This window comes from Lontra canadensis, unplaced genomic scaffold (assembly GCF_010015895.1).
Source record: "Lontra canadensis isolate GAN:19392208 unplaced genomic scaffold, GSC_riverotter_1.0 scaffold86, whole genome shotgun sequence".
Lineage (NCBI taxonomy): Eukaryota > Metazoa > Chordata > Mammalia > Carnivora > Mustelidae > Lontra > Lontra canadensis.
In genome coordinates, this window is record NW_022631080.1 from 1,781,388 (window position 1) to 1,802,719 (window position 21,332).

The window sequence follows — 21,332 nt, forward strand, 5'->3', positions numbered from 1 at the left end:
CTTAATAGAACTGTTGAGCATTTGCCAGTAACAGTATTAGCTGGGTGACTTCCCTTGCCTTCTCCTTTTCTAAATTCTTCCCTTTTTCAAATTTAGTGTTTGCCTTGTGGCGTGATTTCTTTTCAACTTCTCAACTTTGAAAGGTTACTTAGAAATAACCAAAGACTGACTGCCTGTAATACACATAAGATGAAACCTCTCATTAACTTTAAAAAGCTACTGGTGTATTGAGAACAATAATCACTGCTTCAGGTCAAAATTTCATCTTTTGAATAAGAAGTATTATATATATATGGTACTTGCATATATAATATTTACTTTTCCATAATGTAATCTTGAAATTGAAAATCAATGTCTATAGAACATTCTGCTGTATAAAAATAAGGACCTCAGATGTGATCGTAGAGTTATTTTGTGTTTTATTTCCCCCACTGAGATTTTAACTATTTCCAATCTTAATTCATTTACTGAAATAAATATAATGAAGCCAAGCTTGCCTATCTTAATAATCAGAAGTGAAAATTATCATATTTGTACATACACATAGATGAGTCATTCATCTTATCCCTGCACAAAGTCTACAAGGTTAAAATATGTTCTGCTAATCCAATTACTATTATAAAGTTATGCACTGGAGAAAACATTCAATGAAAATCATGCCTGAAAACAGGACCCAGGACCTTACCGTTCAGCATGTTCATTCTTCAAGAAGGTCATTTAGGATTCCAGTAAGATGAAGAAATACTATTTAAAATTGCTACTCTAAGAGTGTTTTTTTTTTAATAGTAGACAAAGGCTAGATTGAACTCACTAGATTTTAAAGCATCAACATATTCAGAGATTAAACTTTCAAAAAGGGCAGTAGTCAAGGGAGATATTAAGAAAATCTAACTTAATTAAGTAGAGACAAGGCATAGTGAAAGAAGCTGTTTGTACCTGGCGACACACGTAATCCCACTGAGTGTTAAGTTCTTGGAGTTCTGTCTCAAGGCTGCTGGCAAACTCCGGCTCTGCTTCGGTCTTCAGCTTTTGTGCACCTTCATTGACACTGTTGAGACTGGGCTGGATCGTCTGAATATCATTGACTAAAAGCTAAGGAAATAATTCCTCATAAGCTAAAGCAAATGTTGCTGTAACATACTAGAAATGCCACATAGATAGGAAACATATAATCAGGACTCAGGACATGATCCATGAAATCAAGCCTTTATTTCTTAAAAGAATGTAAAGAATTTAAACTCTGATACACACCCACTATAGATATAGACATATCTATCTCTCAGCCTTACCAACACTGTTCAGTGGTTTTCCTGGTGTGAGTCAAGTAGGGAATTATCTATACTCTACTTAGATCAGACACAAAAAGAAAGAAATTTAATATGCCTTGTTAGAAAAATGTGTGAAAACGATGGGCGTTATACATTACTATTTTTGAAATTATTTTGGTTTTCAGATGCAAGATATTGCAGCAATTGTTTATAGCATGATGGGTGTGAAGGTTATGTGTAAGCTGGGTTTGTTTTCTTTTTTCTTAGCTTGTATTTGCAAAGAATATTCCTTAAAGAGCTAGATTACTTTCTTTCTGCTGCATGACAATGGTATATTGAATATTATTTCAAAAATCCGTATTGTGTAATATTATGTCCAGTGCAATATGCCTGGTCAGAGCAACACAGTATGACTGTTAATCTGCAATAAGATATAACAAATAGCTCAAAGGCTTCTTTGCCTTTAGGTTAAACCGTATTTTATAGTAAAATAATCTTCTGAGTGTTGAGTAAAAGATAATGATATTCTGTTCCTCATTTATTTAACCTGGTTTCTCAACATTGGCACAACTATCATTTTAGACCGGCTACTTTTTCTTGTGAGAGGCTTTTTGGTCTATGATAGAATATGTACAGAGCATTCCTGGCCTCTATCCACTACACACTAGTAGCATCAACCCCATTCGAGTTTGTGATAAAAATATCTCTAGAGGTTGCTAAATGTCCCTCAGAGGAGCAAAATCACTCTGGTTAAGGACCTCTGACAAAATCAAATCGTAACTTCCATATAAAAGTCTTCATATGATAAGGGTCATATAAAAATCTTACCCTGCACTGTTTCAGCTGTCTTTTCAGAATTTCTGGATCCCCAAGGGCAGGCCATTCCTCCTTCAGGAAAACATCAACTTCAGCCATCCATTTCTTCAAAGTTTTTATGTGATTCTGGAATCAGAGACCCATTTTGAGCCATACTGGGATGCTGATTTCTCTTAACACAATTCATCACAGTGATATGTATGAACACAAGCCCAGAAATAATTCCTGTGTTTGAAGGATGTCTCTAAGTAGCTCTTCAGGAAAAGGATATTTTTACTAAGACTACATTTTTATGGTCTACAGTATGAGCACTGGTGTATGAAGTCTGCTATTGTTAAAAATAAAAAATTACTACCAAATGTCGTTTTATGATGTTACTCTTGAGAACATTAAATCATATCCCCCTCTAGAGAAATTTTAAGTTACAAAACAACTCATGATAATACTAACAATGTGCCCTTACAGTACATAAAACAAACTATGAACAATAAACTCAATATAATGGTGTCTTTATAGCCTCCCCTAAACCTGAACTTCCACAAATTGTTTTCTACAGTTGACACTTTAAATAGTCCCTCCAGTTGGGAACTTCTCAGAACACAAGATTTTGTCATCTTTGAAGAGAAAACCTCTGATTTTAATTTTCTATTTGCCTGACCAGGTTGAAGTAATGATCAGGAGAAAAATTTCAACTTTTATCATTTATAAATAGCCAAGTACCTCCCATTATTCTTTCACATATTGCTCCCCCCACTCCCTGACTGGTTTTTTTTTTTTGCTACTTTTCAAATGTGTGATTTTCGAGCTCCTTTATTTCCCACACAATTCAAATCTGCCGCCCAGATGTGCTATTTCCTCCCTTCTTAATTAAATCTCTGTTGAAAATGTGTGCTTCCCAGAAAGCTACTCATTCAATTTGATTAATACTAATGCTTTTTAAAAGCATTTGACTAAATCTAAGAACTTCAGATTTCAACATCATCATCTTGCTCATATCTCTTGAGTCTGGTTTCACATTTCTAAGATCTAGTTCAGATCTTATTATTGGCTCCTTGATTACCACATTAGCTCATTTTGCTGTCTGTCTCAATCTTTCCCTACTCTAATCCATTTTCCACATAGGTGTCAGTATTTTTCTTCACTCTGCCTTCTTCTTATCACAGTGATGCTTTGAAAACACAAATATTATCATCTTTCCCTCTTTAAAATAGCAGTAACAGTTCCAAATTCTTATTAATTCCATCACCACTAGGTTGTAATTCATATTCTAAAGCATGGTATCTGGGATCATTATCTACTCCTAGATCATTTTTCTAATCACATGCATTATTAATCTCCAAACATATTTTTGTCTCTCCAAGACTGAACCCCTTCTGGCTAAATGAATATATGGCTTCATTGTGTGAGGTACCTTCTTTCCCTCTTTATCAGCTGACTGAATTCTACTTGTTCAAGGTGTAGCCCAGATAACACATGTTCCAAGAACATTGCATAGCCCCTTTGCCCAGCTGATATTGGATTTCTTTTCTGTCTCTTGTAGTAATGTTTACCATACTCATTAATTTACTTCATGTGTTGGCTGAATAATGACCTCGCTAAGATGTTCATGCCCTCATTCTTGCAACCTGGGAATATGGTCCCTTACCTGGCAAAAAAAAATACTCTGCAGATGAGATTAAATATTTTGAAATGGAGAGGTTATTTTGGGTTATCTAGCCAGGCACAATGTAATTACAAGGGTCCTTATTAAGAGGGGGTCAGGAGTGTGACATACAGAGAGGCTCTGAGATGCTGTGCTGCTGACCTGAATAGAGAAAATGCAGATATCAGGGAAGAAATACCATTTTCCAGAAGCTAACAAGGACAAGGCAACAGATTCTCTGCTAAAGACTCCAGAAAAGACATAGCCCTATCTACTCCTTGATTTTAGCCCACTGCAGCTGATTTTGGACTTCTGACCTCCAGAACTGTAAGATAATAAATTGGTGCCATGTTAAGCTACTAAATTTGCAGTAATTCATGACAGCAGCAACAGGGAACTAACACACCTATTCCCTTCACTAGATTGTGGGCTCCTTGTTGGCAAAGACCATGTATTTATACCCTCTTTAACCACTGGTACTGGAAAAAATGGGTTTGCACATATGTGTGTGTGCACATATGTTTATATGCAGAGATATGTTCATATGTATGTTTTACTTTACGGATTGTTTCAGGACTCGTTGTTTTGGTTTCTAAAAGGTAAAAACAAACAACTAATAGCTGCACTGGGACTTCAACCAGAAGTATCTTGTTCATAATGCTTTTCATTATGCCATGATGCTGTCAAAGCATTAATATTCTTCACAATAATTCACACCATAAGAGAGGTATTACCTATCTCAGTAAATATTTTAGGCTTTAGACTAGAATGTAATTGTTCATTTACCATTTCCAGCTTGGGTGATTAGGAGCACAGTCGCACTATTCAAACGAATTAAATCAGTAGGAACTGGTCTCCGGAAGGTAACGAGGTCAAATTTATAAAAACAATTATAGGCAAAATATGCAGATAAAATGATATGACTATATTCCATGACAGATAACTTTTTATCTATTCATAAGCTAAGTGATATCTATATTTTAAAGAGCAGCCAGGCTAAAGGACAGACTGGTTTTGAAAAATATTAAGCTAAAAATATATTTAAGTCCCATCAGTTTTTTTGGCAAAAAAAATAATTCTCAAGAAAATCTAGAAAGGGGAAATCTTAACTACTGTTTTCTTAAAAGAAATAAGCAAGATACACTCATTTGAGAAAAATGGGTTTCTTTTGATCTTATCACTCACTTTGAAGAACTATAGAAGTTAAATTTCTATCTGGCCTTTAAATTTTAGAACACATCATTAGGGGAGAAACAAGCCAGGAAAACAAATGAATACAAGAGTTCAAGCTTGGATTACCTGAATTTTTCGAAGTTTAGCCATTTGCTCCTCGAGCTTCTGGCAATGTTCAACCAGCTGGGAAGACAGCTTCTTCCAGCGGCCCTCAATCTCTTCAAATTCTGATTGATACTTCCGGCTAATATCAGACAGCGGTGCTTTCTTCGACATCTCTTTCACAGTGGTGCTGAGATAGTTTAGGCCACTTTGTTGCTCTTGCAGAGAGCATTGTAAAGCCTCAAATTTAAAAAAGGAAAGCACACGTATACTAATTGATGAAAAATAACAAGTTTCATTGCACAGTTTCACTTACAAGTTTCACTTAAATGTATTTACAGTGAAAGCAATGTGATTCAAACATCTAAAAATATAGATGACGTGCCATCAGTTACAGAATGATTAGGAGTAACTTAAATTCTACTGTTTACCCTAAGAGTAATTGCACAGAAATATTTTATTTAAAAATCTATGCCTCTTTTTAGGAACAATGTCAAAAATAACCCTAACTATATCTAAATGAATCAGAGTTCTAGCACACCTAATTTTATTGCATCATGACTGGATATTAATATCTATATTTATAATATAGTTAGGGAATTAATTCAATTACACCAAGTCTTTAGTAAGACAATTTCTAACATTCTCTAGGTAAAACATAACTGTCCATTGGATTGTGTGCTTCTCTCTTGTATGTTTTAAAATATTTTACTCAAAAATTTCTCTAAAATTTGTCCTTATTAAAATGTTTTTGAACTTTTTAATATATGTGGTATTTTGTTTTGGTATAACATGTGACACAAAGTTCTAATGACATTTTTTTTTCAGCTACTTGATACAATTTCTCAGTAATAGTTATAATTTTTCTCTTCAATGTTTCTTCAGTACAAGTATACTCTTCTGCTTATCTATACACCATTTTGTGTATACTCAATCTACTCCTCTAGTTGCTGTATTCTTTGTACTCTTTTTAAGCTTATAGTTCTATTACATCACTATTCTTCAAAGTAAATTTTGGAATCATTCCAAGTATTAAAAAGAAGATTAAAAAAAACAAGATCAAATAGTTATAGGTTGCTTGATGTGATAGCAGAGGACACAGTCAGTCTAAATAGGGCAATATATAGTGAGAAATGTTTAAACAGAGATTTCTTTGAAGAAATAGCTGTAACATAACTTTAAGAAATAATACTTAATTCTTGAAAAAGAACTCTTCATATAAAAGTTATTTTTTATTTTTTTCTTAGTTCTCAAAATGTACTCATAGCTCCAAAATATAATTAATAAATGCTTTCTTGACTTAAAAAATAAAACGTGACTGCATGCAACACAAACTTTTCAGAATTAGCAGGAAAAATATTCTGAAACCTCCTAAATTTTTTTTTATTTATCATATTAGTGTTTTTCTATTACTCGATATAAGGCTGCTAAAAATGTAAATAGAACTCGAAAAATAGTTATGATATTACATAAGGCTAATGTTTAAAATTTATTTTATAACTACACAGATTTTACCACTGTATGTATGGAAATGTGAAAGGAGTTCTAAATTAGCAAGCAAAAGGGGGAATAATACCACAACTTTTATAATAATCAAAATCATTATATCTGAAAATAATTACTAAATAAGAAATAATATAATTCATACACAGACCCTGTCTCTTCAAAGAAAGAATTTCTGTCTTATGGAGAGAAAGCACAAATGCATAAAATGTTACATTTTTAAAAATCTCATCTTCACTTTTCCAATTTCAAACTATCATACCTACCACAATTATTTTATTTTTATTATTTTCATATTACACCAATGTAAAAAATAAAGGTTACACCAATGTGATTGTTTGATAAATGATATCTGCACTACATTGTTTAAGACATTCAAATATTCACAGACCTGTAACTGTCCAAGTCTCTGTTCCATGATGTCATATTCAGTAACAGTGACCTGAGGTATAGAGAGTTTTGTTTCTGACTGCTGGATCCATGTCAGGATGGTACTCATGGTCTCCTGATAGCGCATGGGTGGCAAAATGTCAAAAACTTTATCAAAAGGCAAAAGAAGAGAATCATTTCATTATTTTATACTTTGTCATTATGTTTTCCTAAGTTGTTAGAAACTAAATCACACTTCTAATTACAAATATCAGCAAGTTGTGAAAATGTGGAAGATAACAAGATAAAAATTAGAATGTGATGATGATACTGAAGATAAAATCCTACTACATGTATGATACTTGGACAGAAACTACACACACACACACACACACACACACACACACACACACAACACTGAATCCTCACATCAGACTTGGAAGGTTTATGCTGTTAAAGTAATTTTTTTAAGGTAATGAAATGACAAAACATAGAGGCTAAGTAATGTGTGCATGATAACAGAGACGGTACTTGGAGAAATCAAGGAGAGTTCATGTTTATTGACCTTGAAGGCTATTCTTTGTGTGCCAGCATTTGCCTTTGCAGAAAGTATCATTATGCACAGCAGTTGATATTTTAACTACATCATGTCACTTATTTTATTAAAAAATTCTGTGTGTTTAATATGTATCAGAAACTCTAATAATGATTATCCATATTATCATTCTTACAAAACACATGTGAGATAAGCATTTTTATTCTCATTTAGAGCCAAGGAAACTGAGGCTACAAAAAAAGGCCAAGTAATTTGCTCACATGCAAGAACCTAGTAAATAGTAGAGCCAGGATTTTAAACCAGGTTTGTCTGGTTTCAAAGTCAAACCTATTACTTAGCAGCATACTTCCCTTTATATATATATGTATACATATATATATATATAAATTTATATATAAATATAAATTAGGGAATGAAAAGTATAAGTATAAATTAGGGAATGAAAAATACATTGAGTACAGTGTTTGTGTGTGTGTGTGTGTGTGTGTGTGTATACATAGTTACCTACAAACTTTAAACCATATGTGAATATATGTGTATATATACTTTATACAACTATAATTGTTTACACAGTTAAAACTGTACCTACATTAAATGAGAAGAAAGAAAAATTTTCAGATTTGTCAGCTTATCAATAAAGTATTAAGGTAACATAAGCATGGCAGAAGTATAAAATAGTTAATTTATGAGATATTACAATATTATAGATTGTCCATAACTGTCCATAACTCAGTCAGCATCCATCTATGCACAGAATTCAGGGAGGGAGAGAAGAAGGAAAATGATAGGTATATAGATAGATCAATGCCATAAATTTAAAGAATCCATTGCTTTTTAAAAAGCACAGGTCAGCATAAAATCAAAGTCTCTCAAATCCAGAAAAAAGATAAACACTGAAACATTCTAAAAGATTAATAAATTTGATGAATTTTTAGAACTTAGGAAATAATCATAATTGGATATTTTCCATTAATTTAGCCAAAATATTAACAAAGTATCCATTAATTTGCATTATTCAACGAATAATTTACATTACACAGTAATGTAAATTCCTTTAAAATGATAAAGTATTGAAAATCCAGGCCATCATTACATGTGGACACTGTTTATAGTATTTCATAGATGGAACTTATTCCATATTTTCATTCAGAATGTTCAGGTACATTTCTTCCTTTGCTATCTGGATCCCTAGTAAACACTCCAGGTGTTTCACAGATGGATTGCATTAGGGAGGAGCTAGAACTGAAAGAAGACGTACCAAGTTCATAGCTTCTGAACTAGCTATCTCATTGCCCACATGTAGGTTCATCAATCAGGAAATACTTTTATCTGAAAAGCTATGGTAATAGCTACCCAATGGACTCTAATATTACCCTCAAGTCTGCCTCTGTCCTGGGGGAGGTCTTGATATAATCTCCCTTCTTTAGACTCCTTCTGTGTAATGAAAAATCAACCATTTCTGTCTCTGAATTGTTGATGATTTTTCTGTATAACTGCTTCTAATCTGTATTCAGGTGCGAGACATAAATTTCTCCCACTGAGCGCTAAGCCAACCTTCCCTCTATTCTGAGAAGGCAGATGACTTCTGAAATGATCAAAAGTATCTTTGCATCTCACATGTAAGTTACCTAGTACATGCAAAAGCCCATGTAATTTAAGATACTTCCTAGCCTCTCCATACATGCTCCTGCTTCCTTTCAACCAACCACTACACTCAGTTTTTGAAAATGCAAAACTGATTTATGATGCTACATCACAGCATATCTTTTCCCTTGGGATCATGCATTCATTGTATTTTATTTTTTATTTAAATTCAATTAACACATAGTGTATTATTAGTTTCAGAGGTAGAGTTCAGTGATTCATCAGTCTTATGTAACACCCAATGCTCATTATATCCCATGCCCTCCTTAATATCCATTACCCAGTTACCCCATCCTCAATTTTGTTTGCTATGATTAAGAGTCTCTTATGATTTGTCTCCCTCTCTGATTTTTGTCTTGTTTAATTTTTCCCTCCCTTCCCCTATGCTCTTCTGTTTTGTTTCTTAAATTCCACATATGAATGAAATCATAGGATCATTGTCTTTCTTTGACGGACTTATTTTGCTTAGCATAATACCCTCTAGTTCCATCCACATCACACAAAAATAGACTTAAAATGGATGAAAGACCTAAATGTGAGACAAGAATCCATTAAAATTCTAGAGGAGAACATAGGCAGTAACATCTTTGACCTTGGCCACAGCAACTTCTTGCTAGACATGTCTCCAAAGGCAAGGGAAACAAAGGCAAAAATGAACTACTGGGACTTGACATCAACATTAAAAGCTTTTACACAGCAAATAAAACACTCAACAGGGGCGCCTGAGTGCCTCAATGGATTAAAGCCCCTGCCTTCAGCTCAGGTCATGATCCTGGGGTCCTGGGATTGAGCCCCACATGGGGCTCTCTGCTCGGTGGGGAGCCTGCTTCCCTTCCTCTCTCTCTGCCTACCTCTCTGCCTACTTGTGGTCTCTGTCTGTCAAATAAATAAATAGAATCTTAAAAAAAAAAGAAAGAAAACATTCAACAAAACCAAAAGACAACCTACAGAATGGGAGAAGATATTTGCAAATGACTTATCTGATAAAGGGCTAATAACCAAAATCTATAGAGAACTTTTCAAACTCAACAACCAAAGAACAAGTAATCCAATCAAGAGGTGGGCAGAAGACATGCATAGACAATTCTCCAAAGAAGACATCTAAATGGCCAACAGACACATGAAAAAATGCTCAACATCACTTGGCATCAGGGAAATACAAATCAAAACCACAATGAGATACCACAGCATAAAAATTATCAATACTGTTTCATTTTTCTAGACTCCTCATACATGGCTCATATAAGACCCCTTAGACTATCCACCTCTCCAGACTCATCTTTCATCACCCACTTCCCTCTGTGTTCCAGGGAAATAAGACTTCTCTACTTCTTAATTAGCCATCACCTACTACCCCCCTAGTCTTATAAATCCGTATTCATCCTCTGGCTTCTGTGTTAAGCAGTACATTCTCAAGGAAATCTTTGCTGACCTTCCCAGTCTGGATAAGTTTCCTTAGTAACAGAGCCATGGCCTTGGCCTTTTCTTTTCAAGCACTCATCTCAATTGTAATTATAAAAATACCAGCTTGATTTTAAGATTAATGGCTGTGTCTTTCCCCAGTTTACAATCATAATGGCAGCAAAAAGCATGTGGTTTTAGCTTAGCAATCTATCCCCAATGACCAGTACAGTGTCTTGCAAGGAATCAGTATTTGTTAAATAAATAACTACATGTTGGAAAATGTAACCAAGAATGCCTTTGCCAGGAACACAGGAGAAAACCAGTATTTGGTGAGGCTCAGAATGTGAACAAGAGGAGAATTTAGACATTCTTCTTATCCCACCTACTGAATCTTTCTAATCCCCATGGGAGTTTCTAAACACTGAGTAGCTTAAATTGACTTTGGTTATTCCTCATCTCCTTTCTCACTTCATAGTTTCTAGACTACTAAGGTAGACTTTCTTTAGTTGCAATTTTTCCTAATGCAATTCATTTGTAAATTTACAAGGTGTTAGTTGGACAAAATTAACAAATGTTAAAGAAAATGTATGCATTGAATCTCATAGTGTATACAGAGTGTGTGTGTGTGACACACACACACACACACACACATTTTGGTTTTCTTCTGGAATTCTTTTGAAAAACAACAAAATCATGTCCACAACTGTATCACTTTGGAACAGAACAATTGATAGAATAACAATTTTTATTATATCCTGACCAGGAATGTTAGTTTGTGTCTATGAAATATGACCACCACTACGTCAAAAAAAAATGCTTATATCTTTTTATTTGTGTACCCATACATACAAATTAGAGAAATACATGTATATATTTAATATATTATATATAATTTATTATTTCAAACTATTTATTATCAATTTCAACCTCTGAGATATATTTTAAGGATGCAATAATTAAGAGAACAGAATCCCTGCATTCACTGATTTCACACCTTACTCATGGAGTCATATAATATTCTAATACAGTTCTGATCAAATTGTAATTAATTTTATAAACAAAAAATAGAGTGCTATGACAGTAAATATTAAGAACATCATATATAGACTGGGAGCTCATAAAAATTAACTGTTGGGCAAAGATGGGGAAGAGCAAGATTTAGCTCTGCTAGGCCTTCTAGGAGAATATGGAGGGCTCTGAGGAGGAGAATATAGTGTAATTTTCAGAAAATGAAAGGTCAATATAAAGTAGGGAGAATATAAGCATGAATAAGGCTGTGACTGTAAGTAGGCAACGCCTTTTACATACCTTCAAACTAAGAGCAAAAGAAAGTCATTGTATGTATTACACAAAGAAGTGACATGGTTAGATTTTCCGTAAGAAAAATCATTCCAGCTAAACCATAGAAAATAGAATTCTCAGTGTCAAGAATGGATGAAGGGGAGGCAAATTAGTGGTCCAGCAAGAAAACACAGTAGGTTGGACTAACACAATGACCATGAATATGAAAAGGAATCCAGATGTGAGAACTATTTTGGAGATAAAAACAGATAAGCTGGGAGACTGAATAGAAACAGGAGAGAAAATGAGTGAAGGACAGGGAATAGCAAGGATGATTCCATAACTCCTGATTGTTCAACTCCATAGACCTTGGTTCTTGTCCCTGATATTGGAGGGGCCAAAGCAGAAGTAGTTGCCAGTTGCAGAGTTGTCTATTATGAGTTTATCTTCTTAGATTCACTGGGTTTGTAATACCTTGAGATATTTAACTGGAAAGGCAAGGCAGTAGCTGGGCATAAGGACCCAGGACTTAGAGGGTAGGTCTGTACTGCAAATAAAATATACGACTTTTTGGTTTACAATATACAATTAAAGCCAAGGATATCTTTACTCATATAGGTTCCTTCTAAATGTAAAAAAGCATTCATTAGCTAACATGATTTACCTCGTAGTAGCTGAAAAGTGATTATAAGCCACAGAGTTTATCTCGTTTAAATCAGACATACCTAAGAATACTAGTGAAGGATTCCTAGTGTTTTGTTATACATAACTAGGTTATGGTATTTTTTTTGAAAAATCACAACTTTCTCTTTCTCTCTCCCCAAAATTAAAGCCACTCAGGAAAAATAAAGGTACTTAACTGTCATGCAAGCAATGGAGTAGAGAGAAGGAATATTGAACTCAGTATGAACTGAGATGTTGTGCACATGTAAATACACACCAGATTTTGAAGACTTGGTATAAAAATAATGTAAAAAAAGCTCCTATAGTATTTAATTTTGATTCTTTGTTAAGACAATATTATGTGGATGCATTTATTTACATAAAATATACAATTAAAATTACTTTCATTTTTCTTGTTTAATACGGTTACTAGAAAATTTTAAATTATGTATATGGATCACATTCTATTTATAGTGGATAAGCTTACATAGAAGCTGTAGGAAATAATCCATTTGAGGAAAGAAAGAGAGCATATATGTTAGTAGTCTGTAAATAGTGACAGCATTTTAAAACATTGAAACATCTGCTGTGGATATGAAGTTGACTAACTTGAATTTCTCATCATCTATAAGTAGAAATTAGTGATGGCTTAAAAAATGAAGTGTGTGAGTGTGTGAGTGTGTGTGTGTGTGTGTGTGTGTGTGTGTGTGTGTGTAGAAACTTAACTAACAGTATATTCCTACTTCTTTGATAAATCTATTTTGGGAATTTCTCATATTGAAGCTATCCTTCTTTTTAACCCCATACCAAGCAGATTCCAACTTTTCTCTATCCCTCACAGTTAATAAGATGATAAAAAAACAGTGCAATCAACAAAGATCTTTTTCTGCAACTCCAAACCTTATTAAAGGGCATCAACCATGGCATAGAACAAGTATTTCTTTACAATATTAACACTGGCAGAAGATGTCCAGAAGGAAGAAGGGACCCAAGGACCTACAATATATGATGATGAACACACTAAAAATTGACCTTAAAAAACCTGGAAAAAGTAAGGAATTCTGAGCATGGAGATTTAATTTCCGATGCCAACACAGAAATTAACACCTTAGCTTGACACTCCAGGACCTTTGTGGTTAGCAGCCAATCAACTTCTCAGCCCACCTTTTCATCATCATAAATCCTCCACCCAAAATACATCACTTTATTCAAGCCTTTGTGCTTATGCAGCTCCTTCTGCTACAAGTCCCTGCTGCTCAAGCTCCATTCCCACAAAGGCCCGCAGTGCTCTGATAGGAGCAAAACAGAATTTTATCCAAGATCACCGTAAAATTTTTTTAAAAGCCATGTATCCAATGAATCAATTGAAATCTGGGTCTTTTTCACAAGCAATGCCCTAATATTCTCTGCTTGAATAACTGATTCATCCTCCACGTTTTTCCTCACAATTTTCTACCCAAGTTTATGTAAGTATCAGCTACTACACTATTCAACTATTTATTACAATATAGCATAAGTTTGGGGGGCTTGTTGCCCTTCCCCCTTTCCATATTATTTCTAAAATTGGCCCTATTAGTTCCTGTCTTCAAAAGTCTTATTAAATATTTAAATTTTTAATCTTTTATTCTGTATTTGGCATTTAGCCTATTTCCCAAGATTCTCAAGGTCAAACAGCAATTCTTATGCCTCATGGTATAAATCACAGAGCTAGCTTAAATAAACATGTTTGTTATGCTTGATGTTGATGGCATCAATGAAGAAAACAGAATAAAAAGTCCATTTACAAACAGGTTCTCTTAATTTTTTTTCTGGAGTTACAGAGAAAAGCAACATAGATTGTTTCTTAGAATAAAAAAATTCCTTACTTAAATATAAAAGTACACTAGATAAATTTTCTGACCTGGGACTACTAGAATAGTTAGATCAAGACAAACTTTGTTTCCTTCCTTGTCTCAATAGCTTCACATTAGATCAGCATCTTAGCAGGAACTAACCACGGTGTTTGAAATTATGGCCGTAGAGAACATTATCTGCTGGTTGCCCTAAAATTTTCGTGAATTAACCCTACAGGAAGCCCAAATCACTCCCTGTAATTTTGTTAAAGTGTCTCCTACCACACACCTCCTCAGATCACCACCTCTTCAAGGGCTGTCTCCACTTTCTTTTATATTCCTTATCACAAATCTAGTCTAAGCTTAGGCCTATATACATAGCAACAACTTCCCATCTCCCAGCTTCCACTCAGACCCTTCTACTTGTTTGTTACAAACCAGCTAGAGGCTAACATACTAGCTAGAGCTTTCAAATTTATGTATCAGCTAACTGAATTTCCTCAACTGAAATTCTTTTAGAAATTTCAGCTACTGGGGCACCAGGATGGCTCTGTCAGTTGGGCATCTGCCTTCGGTTCAGGCCTTGATCCCAGGGTCCTGGAATGGAGCCCAAAGGCAAGCTATCTGCTCAGCAGGAGGTCTGCTTCTCCCTCTTCCTCTGCTCTGATCTCTCTCTCTGTGTGTCGTAAATAAATAAAAACTTTAAAAAGAAATCTAGGGTTAGGCAGGCTGCCCTTATCTTACACCACATATAAAAGTAAACGCGAAACAGATTAAAGCCTTAATTGAAAAATTGCTACCATAAAACTCCTAGAATGAAACACAGAGAGAATGCTTCTTAACACTGGTCCTGAAATGACTGCTTGGATTTAACATAAAAATAAACAAATGGGACCACGTGAAACCAAGACATTTCTCTACAGCAAAGCAAACAATTAACAGAATAAAACAGCAGCCTACAGAATGGGAGAAAATAATTGCAAGCCATGTAAATGATTAGAGGTTACTACCTAAAATATCTAAGGAACTCCCACAACTTAACAGGAAAAAAATAATCTGACTAAAAAATGGGCAAAGGGTTTAAACAGACATTCTCCAATGATGACATACAAATAAAATGATGATATATGATGATATACAAATGAAAACAAATAGATGAAAAGATGTTAAACATCACTAATTATGAGAAATACGCATATCAAAACCACAACGACAGATCATCCTACACTTGCTGGGGTGGCTGTTATCAAAAGTAACAAAAGATAACAAGTAACTGTGGAGTATGTGGAAAAATTGGAACCCTCCACCATTTGTAGAAACGTAAAATGGTGCAGCTGTTAGAGGAAACAGTACAAAGGTTCCTTTAAAAATCACAAATTAGAACTACCATATAAATCCAGCAATGCCACATCTAGGGACATATCCAAAAGAACTGAAATCAGGATCTTGAAGAGATATCTATGGTCTCACATTCATTGCATTATTATTCACAATAACCAAGATATGGAAAGAAACTAAATGTCTATCAATGGGTAAATGGATAAAGAAGATGTGGTGTATACACACAACAGAATACCATTCAACCTTAAAAAAATAGGAAAGCCCTGCCATATACAACAATAGGGAAGAACTTGGAATGCATTATGCTAAATGAAATAAACCAGTCACAGAGGACAAATATCACATGATTCCACTCTACGAGGTACCTAATGGAGCCAAACTCCTAGAAGCAGAGAATAGAATGGTGGGTGCCCGGGGCGAGAGGGAATTATTTTCCTGACATGACATATACTTCCAATTGAAATAAATGCAAACTATAGCACGAATTTTGTTTTCACATTTACAGGTAGAAAGTACATTTAAAACTTTCCTCGTTAAAATAAGAGATCACCTGTAATAAGCCATGCACTATTTTTTTCTGCACTTATGTAAATTAGAGCATAGTCCTTCTAGTTTGCAGTTTCTAGGAAAGGTTCCCGGCATCTCTTTTGGGAGATAATTGTACTCTCTCAATCTTCTAGCCCTGTGCAACCATTAATCTACATTCTGTCTCTCTAGGTGTGTCAATTGCAACCATTTCCTATATGGAATCTTATAAAATATGGCCTTTTGCAGCTGGCTTCTCTCTTTAGCATCTTTTCAAGGTCCATTCACACTGTAGCAAGTATTGGTGCTTCATTATACTTTTTTAAATTAACATATAATGTGTTATTTGTTTCAGGGGTACAGGTCTGTGATATTATTAAATGATATTTCATTGTATAGAGAAGGCCATTTTCTTTCTTTACTCATCAGCTGATGGGTATTTGAGTTGGTTCCACTTTTTGGTTACCATGAATCATGTCACTATGAACATCCATGTATACTTGCTAGTTCTCATACAATCTAATATTCATCCTCTCAGTTATTCAAGGTCCACGAGGTCACTTGGGACACTGCAATAATAAAACATTCTTAAAGGGTTGCTCTGTGAGGACTAATAAAGATAAATCATATGAAAGGTATTTATTTATAGACTAAAAATCACTACGAATATAGAATGCATTTTATCTTTCAATATTATTTTTTCATATCATCTCTGCCAGGTACCAAGCAGCAATTCCTTAGACCAATTTTCACTACTCAAAATACATTTAAAAAGTCAGGTTTTTGTTTCATTCTGAGAACACTAGAAAGAAAAAAAGGAAAGAAGTTGAAAGTCAGAATGGATTACCACCCTTTGTGTTAGCTCTTATTTGCTCAATACTGAATATGTTGAAAGTACTGTGGAGTAATATAAGAAATCAGATTTACTCCCCTGTGCCAGTTTGCAGGTAAAGCATATATATGTAAAAATTCTTTGGAAATAATGATAATTAACAAACTGAACTATAATATGACTTGATATGGTGAATTTTTTATTTGCCTTTTATATACAAGTATACAATATTTATATATCAATGCATAATATATTAAGTTACATATATATTTATAACATATAAATATATATAAATAAATTATATAATTCAATTATAATTGAACTGTATATAATCATATACATATAATTTATATATGGTGTACATATATAACATATAAGTTATACATGGACATATAAATTATATAATATATGATTCACATATATAATCCATTTTAAACTAATAATTATTAATTATCAAGACAAGTTTTCCAAAAGAGTAAAACTGATAACGATGTTTTGGTAAATAAAGTATAAGGAGAACATTTTATTTATAAATAAGTGGAGTGAAAATTTTTGGCAGTTTTATGAATAATAATCATATGTATAAAAGATAAAAGAGAAGACATGATAATATAGATGGGCAGATTGATGGCTGTATATATAGAGAGTATATATTATTATATATTTATACTGTAGCATCATAATCAAAGCTCAGCTGTCAACAGATATCAACATTCTGAACATTTTTTAAATTAACAGAAAAACTATTTAACCTTAATATAATTAATAGGTATGGATAAATTAAAATAATTTTCTAGTGAATAAGCTCCTTTTCCCAGCAGTTACAATATAACCACTAACGTGTATTTGACTTTAAGGGAGGTTTACAGATTTTATGATAAGAGAAATGCATTATTGTTAAATAGGTCAATGTTTGAAAATTTAGGACAGTCACAATCTTTTCCCCAACTGATTTTATAGACGCTCAGCCACAAGTATACTGAAATCCACTAGAGGGAGCCGACATCACTGTGAAGTTGCATTACCTGATGTCCTACCAGGAAAATAAACCTTTCATCAAAAATGGCTTTAAAGTAACAGAAAAAAAAATAAATAAATAAGCACTTATCTTTTGCTTTACTTAGTTCATTCCATGACCTCACCAAGAAATCAAAGTTTAAAAACCAGGAAAACAGGGAAAGTTTCATGTATATCACTACACTCATTTTAGAAAATTACTATTTGGTAAATTATTTGGATATTTACAAAAAGAAGTAGTCAAAAAACATGTTTTCCAATTAACTAAAATTCTAATAGAAAACAAATACATGTTCTTGTGCTTCTCATAACAAATTTAGGGAAGACATTTTAAAAAAATATTTTGATCTTAATGCCTTAAAATCCAATTTTACTCTATAATTTTCTGTATGTACATATCTACGTAGAGATGGTGAACCAAAAACTCATTTACTAATGTTTGAAAATGCTCATAAACCTGTCAAAGAATTTTTGTCTTAGTAATTAAGCTGATGAGTCGGACTATTTTGGACCAGATATTATTAATATTCTAAGAGCAAACTGGTGAGAAACAAAAGAGACATTTTGAAAAGTTCACTGGTCAAATGGTACCCATTTGTGTAACTGCTTCACTTCTAGGTTATATTTTACTAATAAATAAGAAAAAGAGGATACTGCATAATGACAGTGATCCAATAGTGAAATGCAGCCCTGGGAATAATTTGCCCTTTGCTGAATTTCAGTTGCTACATGTATGTTACAGCTATAACAATCTTCATATAAACTGGGTAGAAGTATTAGGGAGAAGCCTAGCTAAATATCCTGTACATAAAGCAAAGAGGATTTAATGAAAACCTACTAAGAGGGCTTCAACTGCTCTTTTATTTCCTCCAGTGTTCAAAATCTTTGATTGTTAGATTTGCAACCCACCAAGGAGATGTTAATGCTTGTATAAAACATATATTTTATTTGTTTCTCAAAGTCATGAAATTATTATGGGAGGTGAGGGGGAGAAACAAAAATATAACACATATTTTTTCCAACAATAGTATCTCATTCCTTCGTACTACAGAATGTAGGGATGGTGCATTCCTTTGCTAGAAATGACTCTTTCATGTGAGTATTTTCTCTTTTTCCAACAAATACTGAATTTGGAAAATATCGAGTTAGTCATCTCAAGTATTTTTACTTACTTGTTTGCAGCTCTTTTTCTCTTGCCTGCACATCAGCAAAGACTTGGTTAAAATGATTTGTAAAGGCCACAAAGTCTGCATCCAGGAACATTGGCCCTTGTCCCTTCTCTTTCAGGCCTGTGCTTTGAATTTTTAATCGTTCGATTTGAGGCTGAAGAGCTGACAGCTGGTGGACTTCATCCTGTACCGTAGTTTAGAGTATTAAAACAAAGAAAACTTTTATTTTGCATAGATTTCATTTTTGCAAAGAAAGGTGTTAGAAGGCAGGGATGCAAACTTAGCTTATTGCCCTTATCAAAAAAATTTAAAAATACCTTGGCTCTTCACTCAACAAATACCATCATATAGAGCTGTCTTTAAATTTCAAAATCACATCATTTCCAGCATTAACGGGTGTGAATGTGCACTTGAAAAATGCTATTAATGACCTTATATCCTCTCAATCAATCAGACATGAATGTTCCTCTGTACCCCTCTTATCTCAAAATATTGTGCCTTTGCTCCAAATTCTAAGCTTGTTTAACGAACAATATTTTTCTTTAAATTCACTTGTGAAGGATATAAAGTATATCTATCTACAGACATACCTACTACATTACAAATTTATCTTCATATACTGATATTTCATAGATTACATAAGCTATGTAATACTTACGTAAACATGCACATATTTATATCTGTAATTATCTATCTTTTATATGGTCACATTACTTCTTCTGACTGAACAAGCAATTACCACTGTTTCAGTTAGGGTGGAGTTTGTTCTGCTTTTCTTGTCCTGGTGTAACTATTAATAATACCTCCTTGCACTCTCAAAGAGTACTCTAGTTTAGATGATAAAATCATATAGACCCACTGCTGTGCAATATAGTAGTTACTAGTCACATGTGGCTACTGAAAACCTGAAATGTGGCCAGTCCAAATTCAGATGTGCTGTCATTATAAAACATACACTGAATTTTGAAGACTTAGTATTAAAATATACAAATATTAACTCATAGTTCTAAATACTGATTGAATCTTGATATGGTAATATTTTCAATTTACCATTTTAAATAGCATGCATTACTGAAATTCATTTACCTGTTTCTCTTTCCTCTTTTAGTATTGTTTCTAGAACATTTAAAACTACTTATGTGGCTCAAATTCATGGTTTGCATTATATTTCTTTGGAACACTGCTGTTCAAATGAGAATGTTTTCATTCTCTTTTGTTTCCAGTGAAGCTGCCATTCATATGTCTCTGCTACACATATAATTGGAATTCAAACAGAATGTCCAAATGCTCTTTATTTAAGTATTATTACCATGACTGCTTACTTAACGATTCACACATAGGCTGCTACCTTCAGAAAAAAGTACTTCAGGATTATTTATCATTTAAAATGAAAAAAAAAGGACAATTGAAATTTTAAAATCAGATAACAAGCCAATTAGGAGGAGGGGAAAATGCAGAGAATTACAGTAATTACGAACTAAATGTAAATCTGAGCTTCCAGGGAGTCAAAGTGAAAAGAAAAAAAAAAAGAAAAAAAAAAGAACAAGTTAGTTTTTGGATGCATGCATACTGTTTTAGAGAGAGTAAGTTTTGTGTTAAGATTTAGTAAGATAAATATATCCCAAGGTTCTTTCATAGGAGCAGGACTACCTGCTGGGCACTGTCATTTTAACAATTTTTAGAAGATAAAAGGTAACTTTCAGAGGAATGTTGCTATGTGGTTATAACATAAGAATTGATTCAGGTAGGTTAATCTCTGATAACCAAATTATTTTGGTAGGTGAAAATTAAAGCCATGTATATAAATAGGGAGAAGACCCTATCTCCTATTCTAATATAAAGCCTCTCAATCAAGAGCTAGAAGGTAGGTGCATATCAACATGTGAAGGATAAGACAAGAGCTAAAGGGTAATACTCTGTGTTTTGATTATAGAATTAAAGACATGCACTTTGTACACTAGGCTTACAAATGGTAGCATTGGCATCTGCTGTGAAACATTTAAGAACCTGATTTACATTTGGCCAGATGGAGGGCCGTCATTCTTCCTGTTTAGGGGGCTATCGAAGGAACCTGCAGTATAGTAAAGTGTGTTCTGTAAAACAAAGGGGACTTGGAAACTAATAAAACATTTGGGCAAATGTTCAATTCACACCTTAAAGTTCTGAGAGTAAGTCTTAAGAGAGATCATTTTGAC

General features: G+C 33.6%; 1 protein-coding gene across 4 annotated transcripts in view; it reads right to left on the reverse strand.

Annotated features, from left to right (window-relative positions):
• Positions 1-21,332, reverse strand: part of DMD (dystrophin) — a 2,197,254-nt gene that overhangs the window by 1,318,918 nt on the left and 857,004 nt on the right. For all 4 annotated transcript variants that reach the window (XM_032883124.1, XM_032883125.1, XM_032883122.1 and 1 more), the window contains exons 21-25: positions 19,141-19,321; positions 6,896-7,041; positions 5,026-5,241; positions 2,097-2,210; positions 937-1,092 (exon numbers count right to left, since the gene is read on the reverse strand). In XM_032883124.1, coding sequence (XP_032739015.1) covers positions 937-1,092; positions 2,097-2,210; positions 5,026-5,241; positions 6,896-7,041; positions 19,141-19,321 — 813 coding nt within the window. The remainder of the gene's footprint in view (positions 1-936; positions 1,093-2,096; positions 2,211-5,025; positions 5,242-6,895; positions 7,042-19,140; positions 19,322-21,332) is intronic.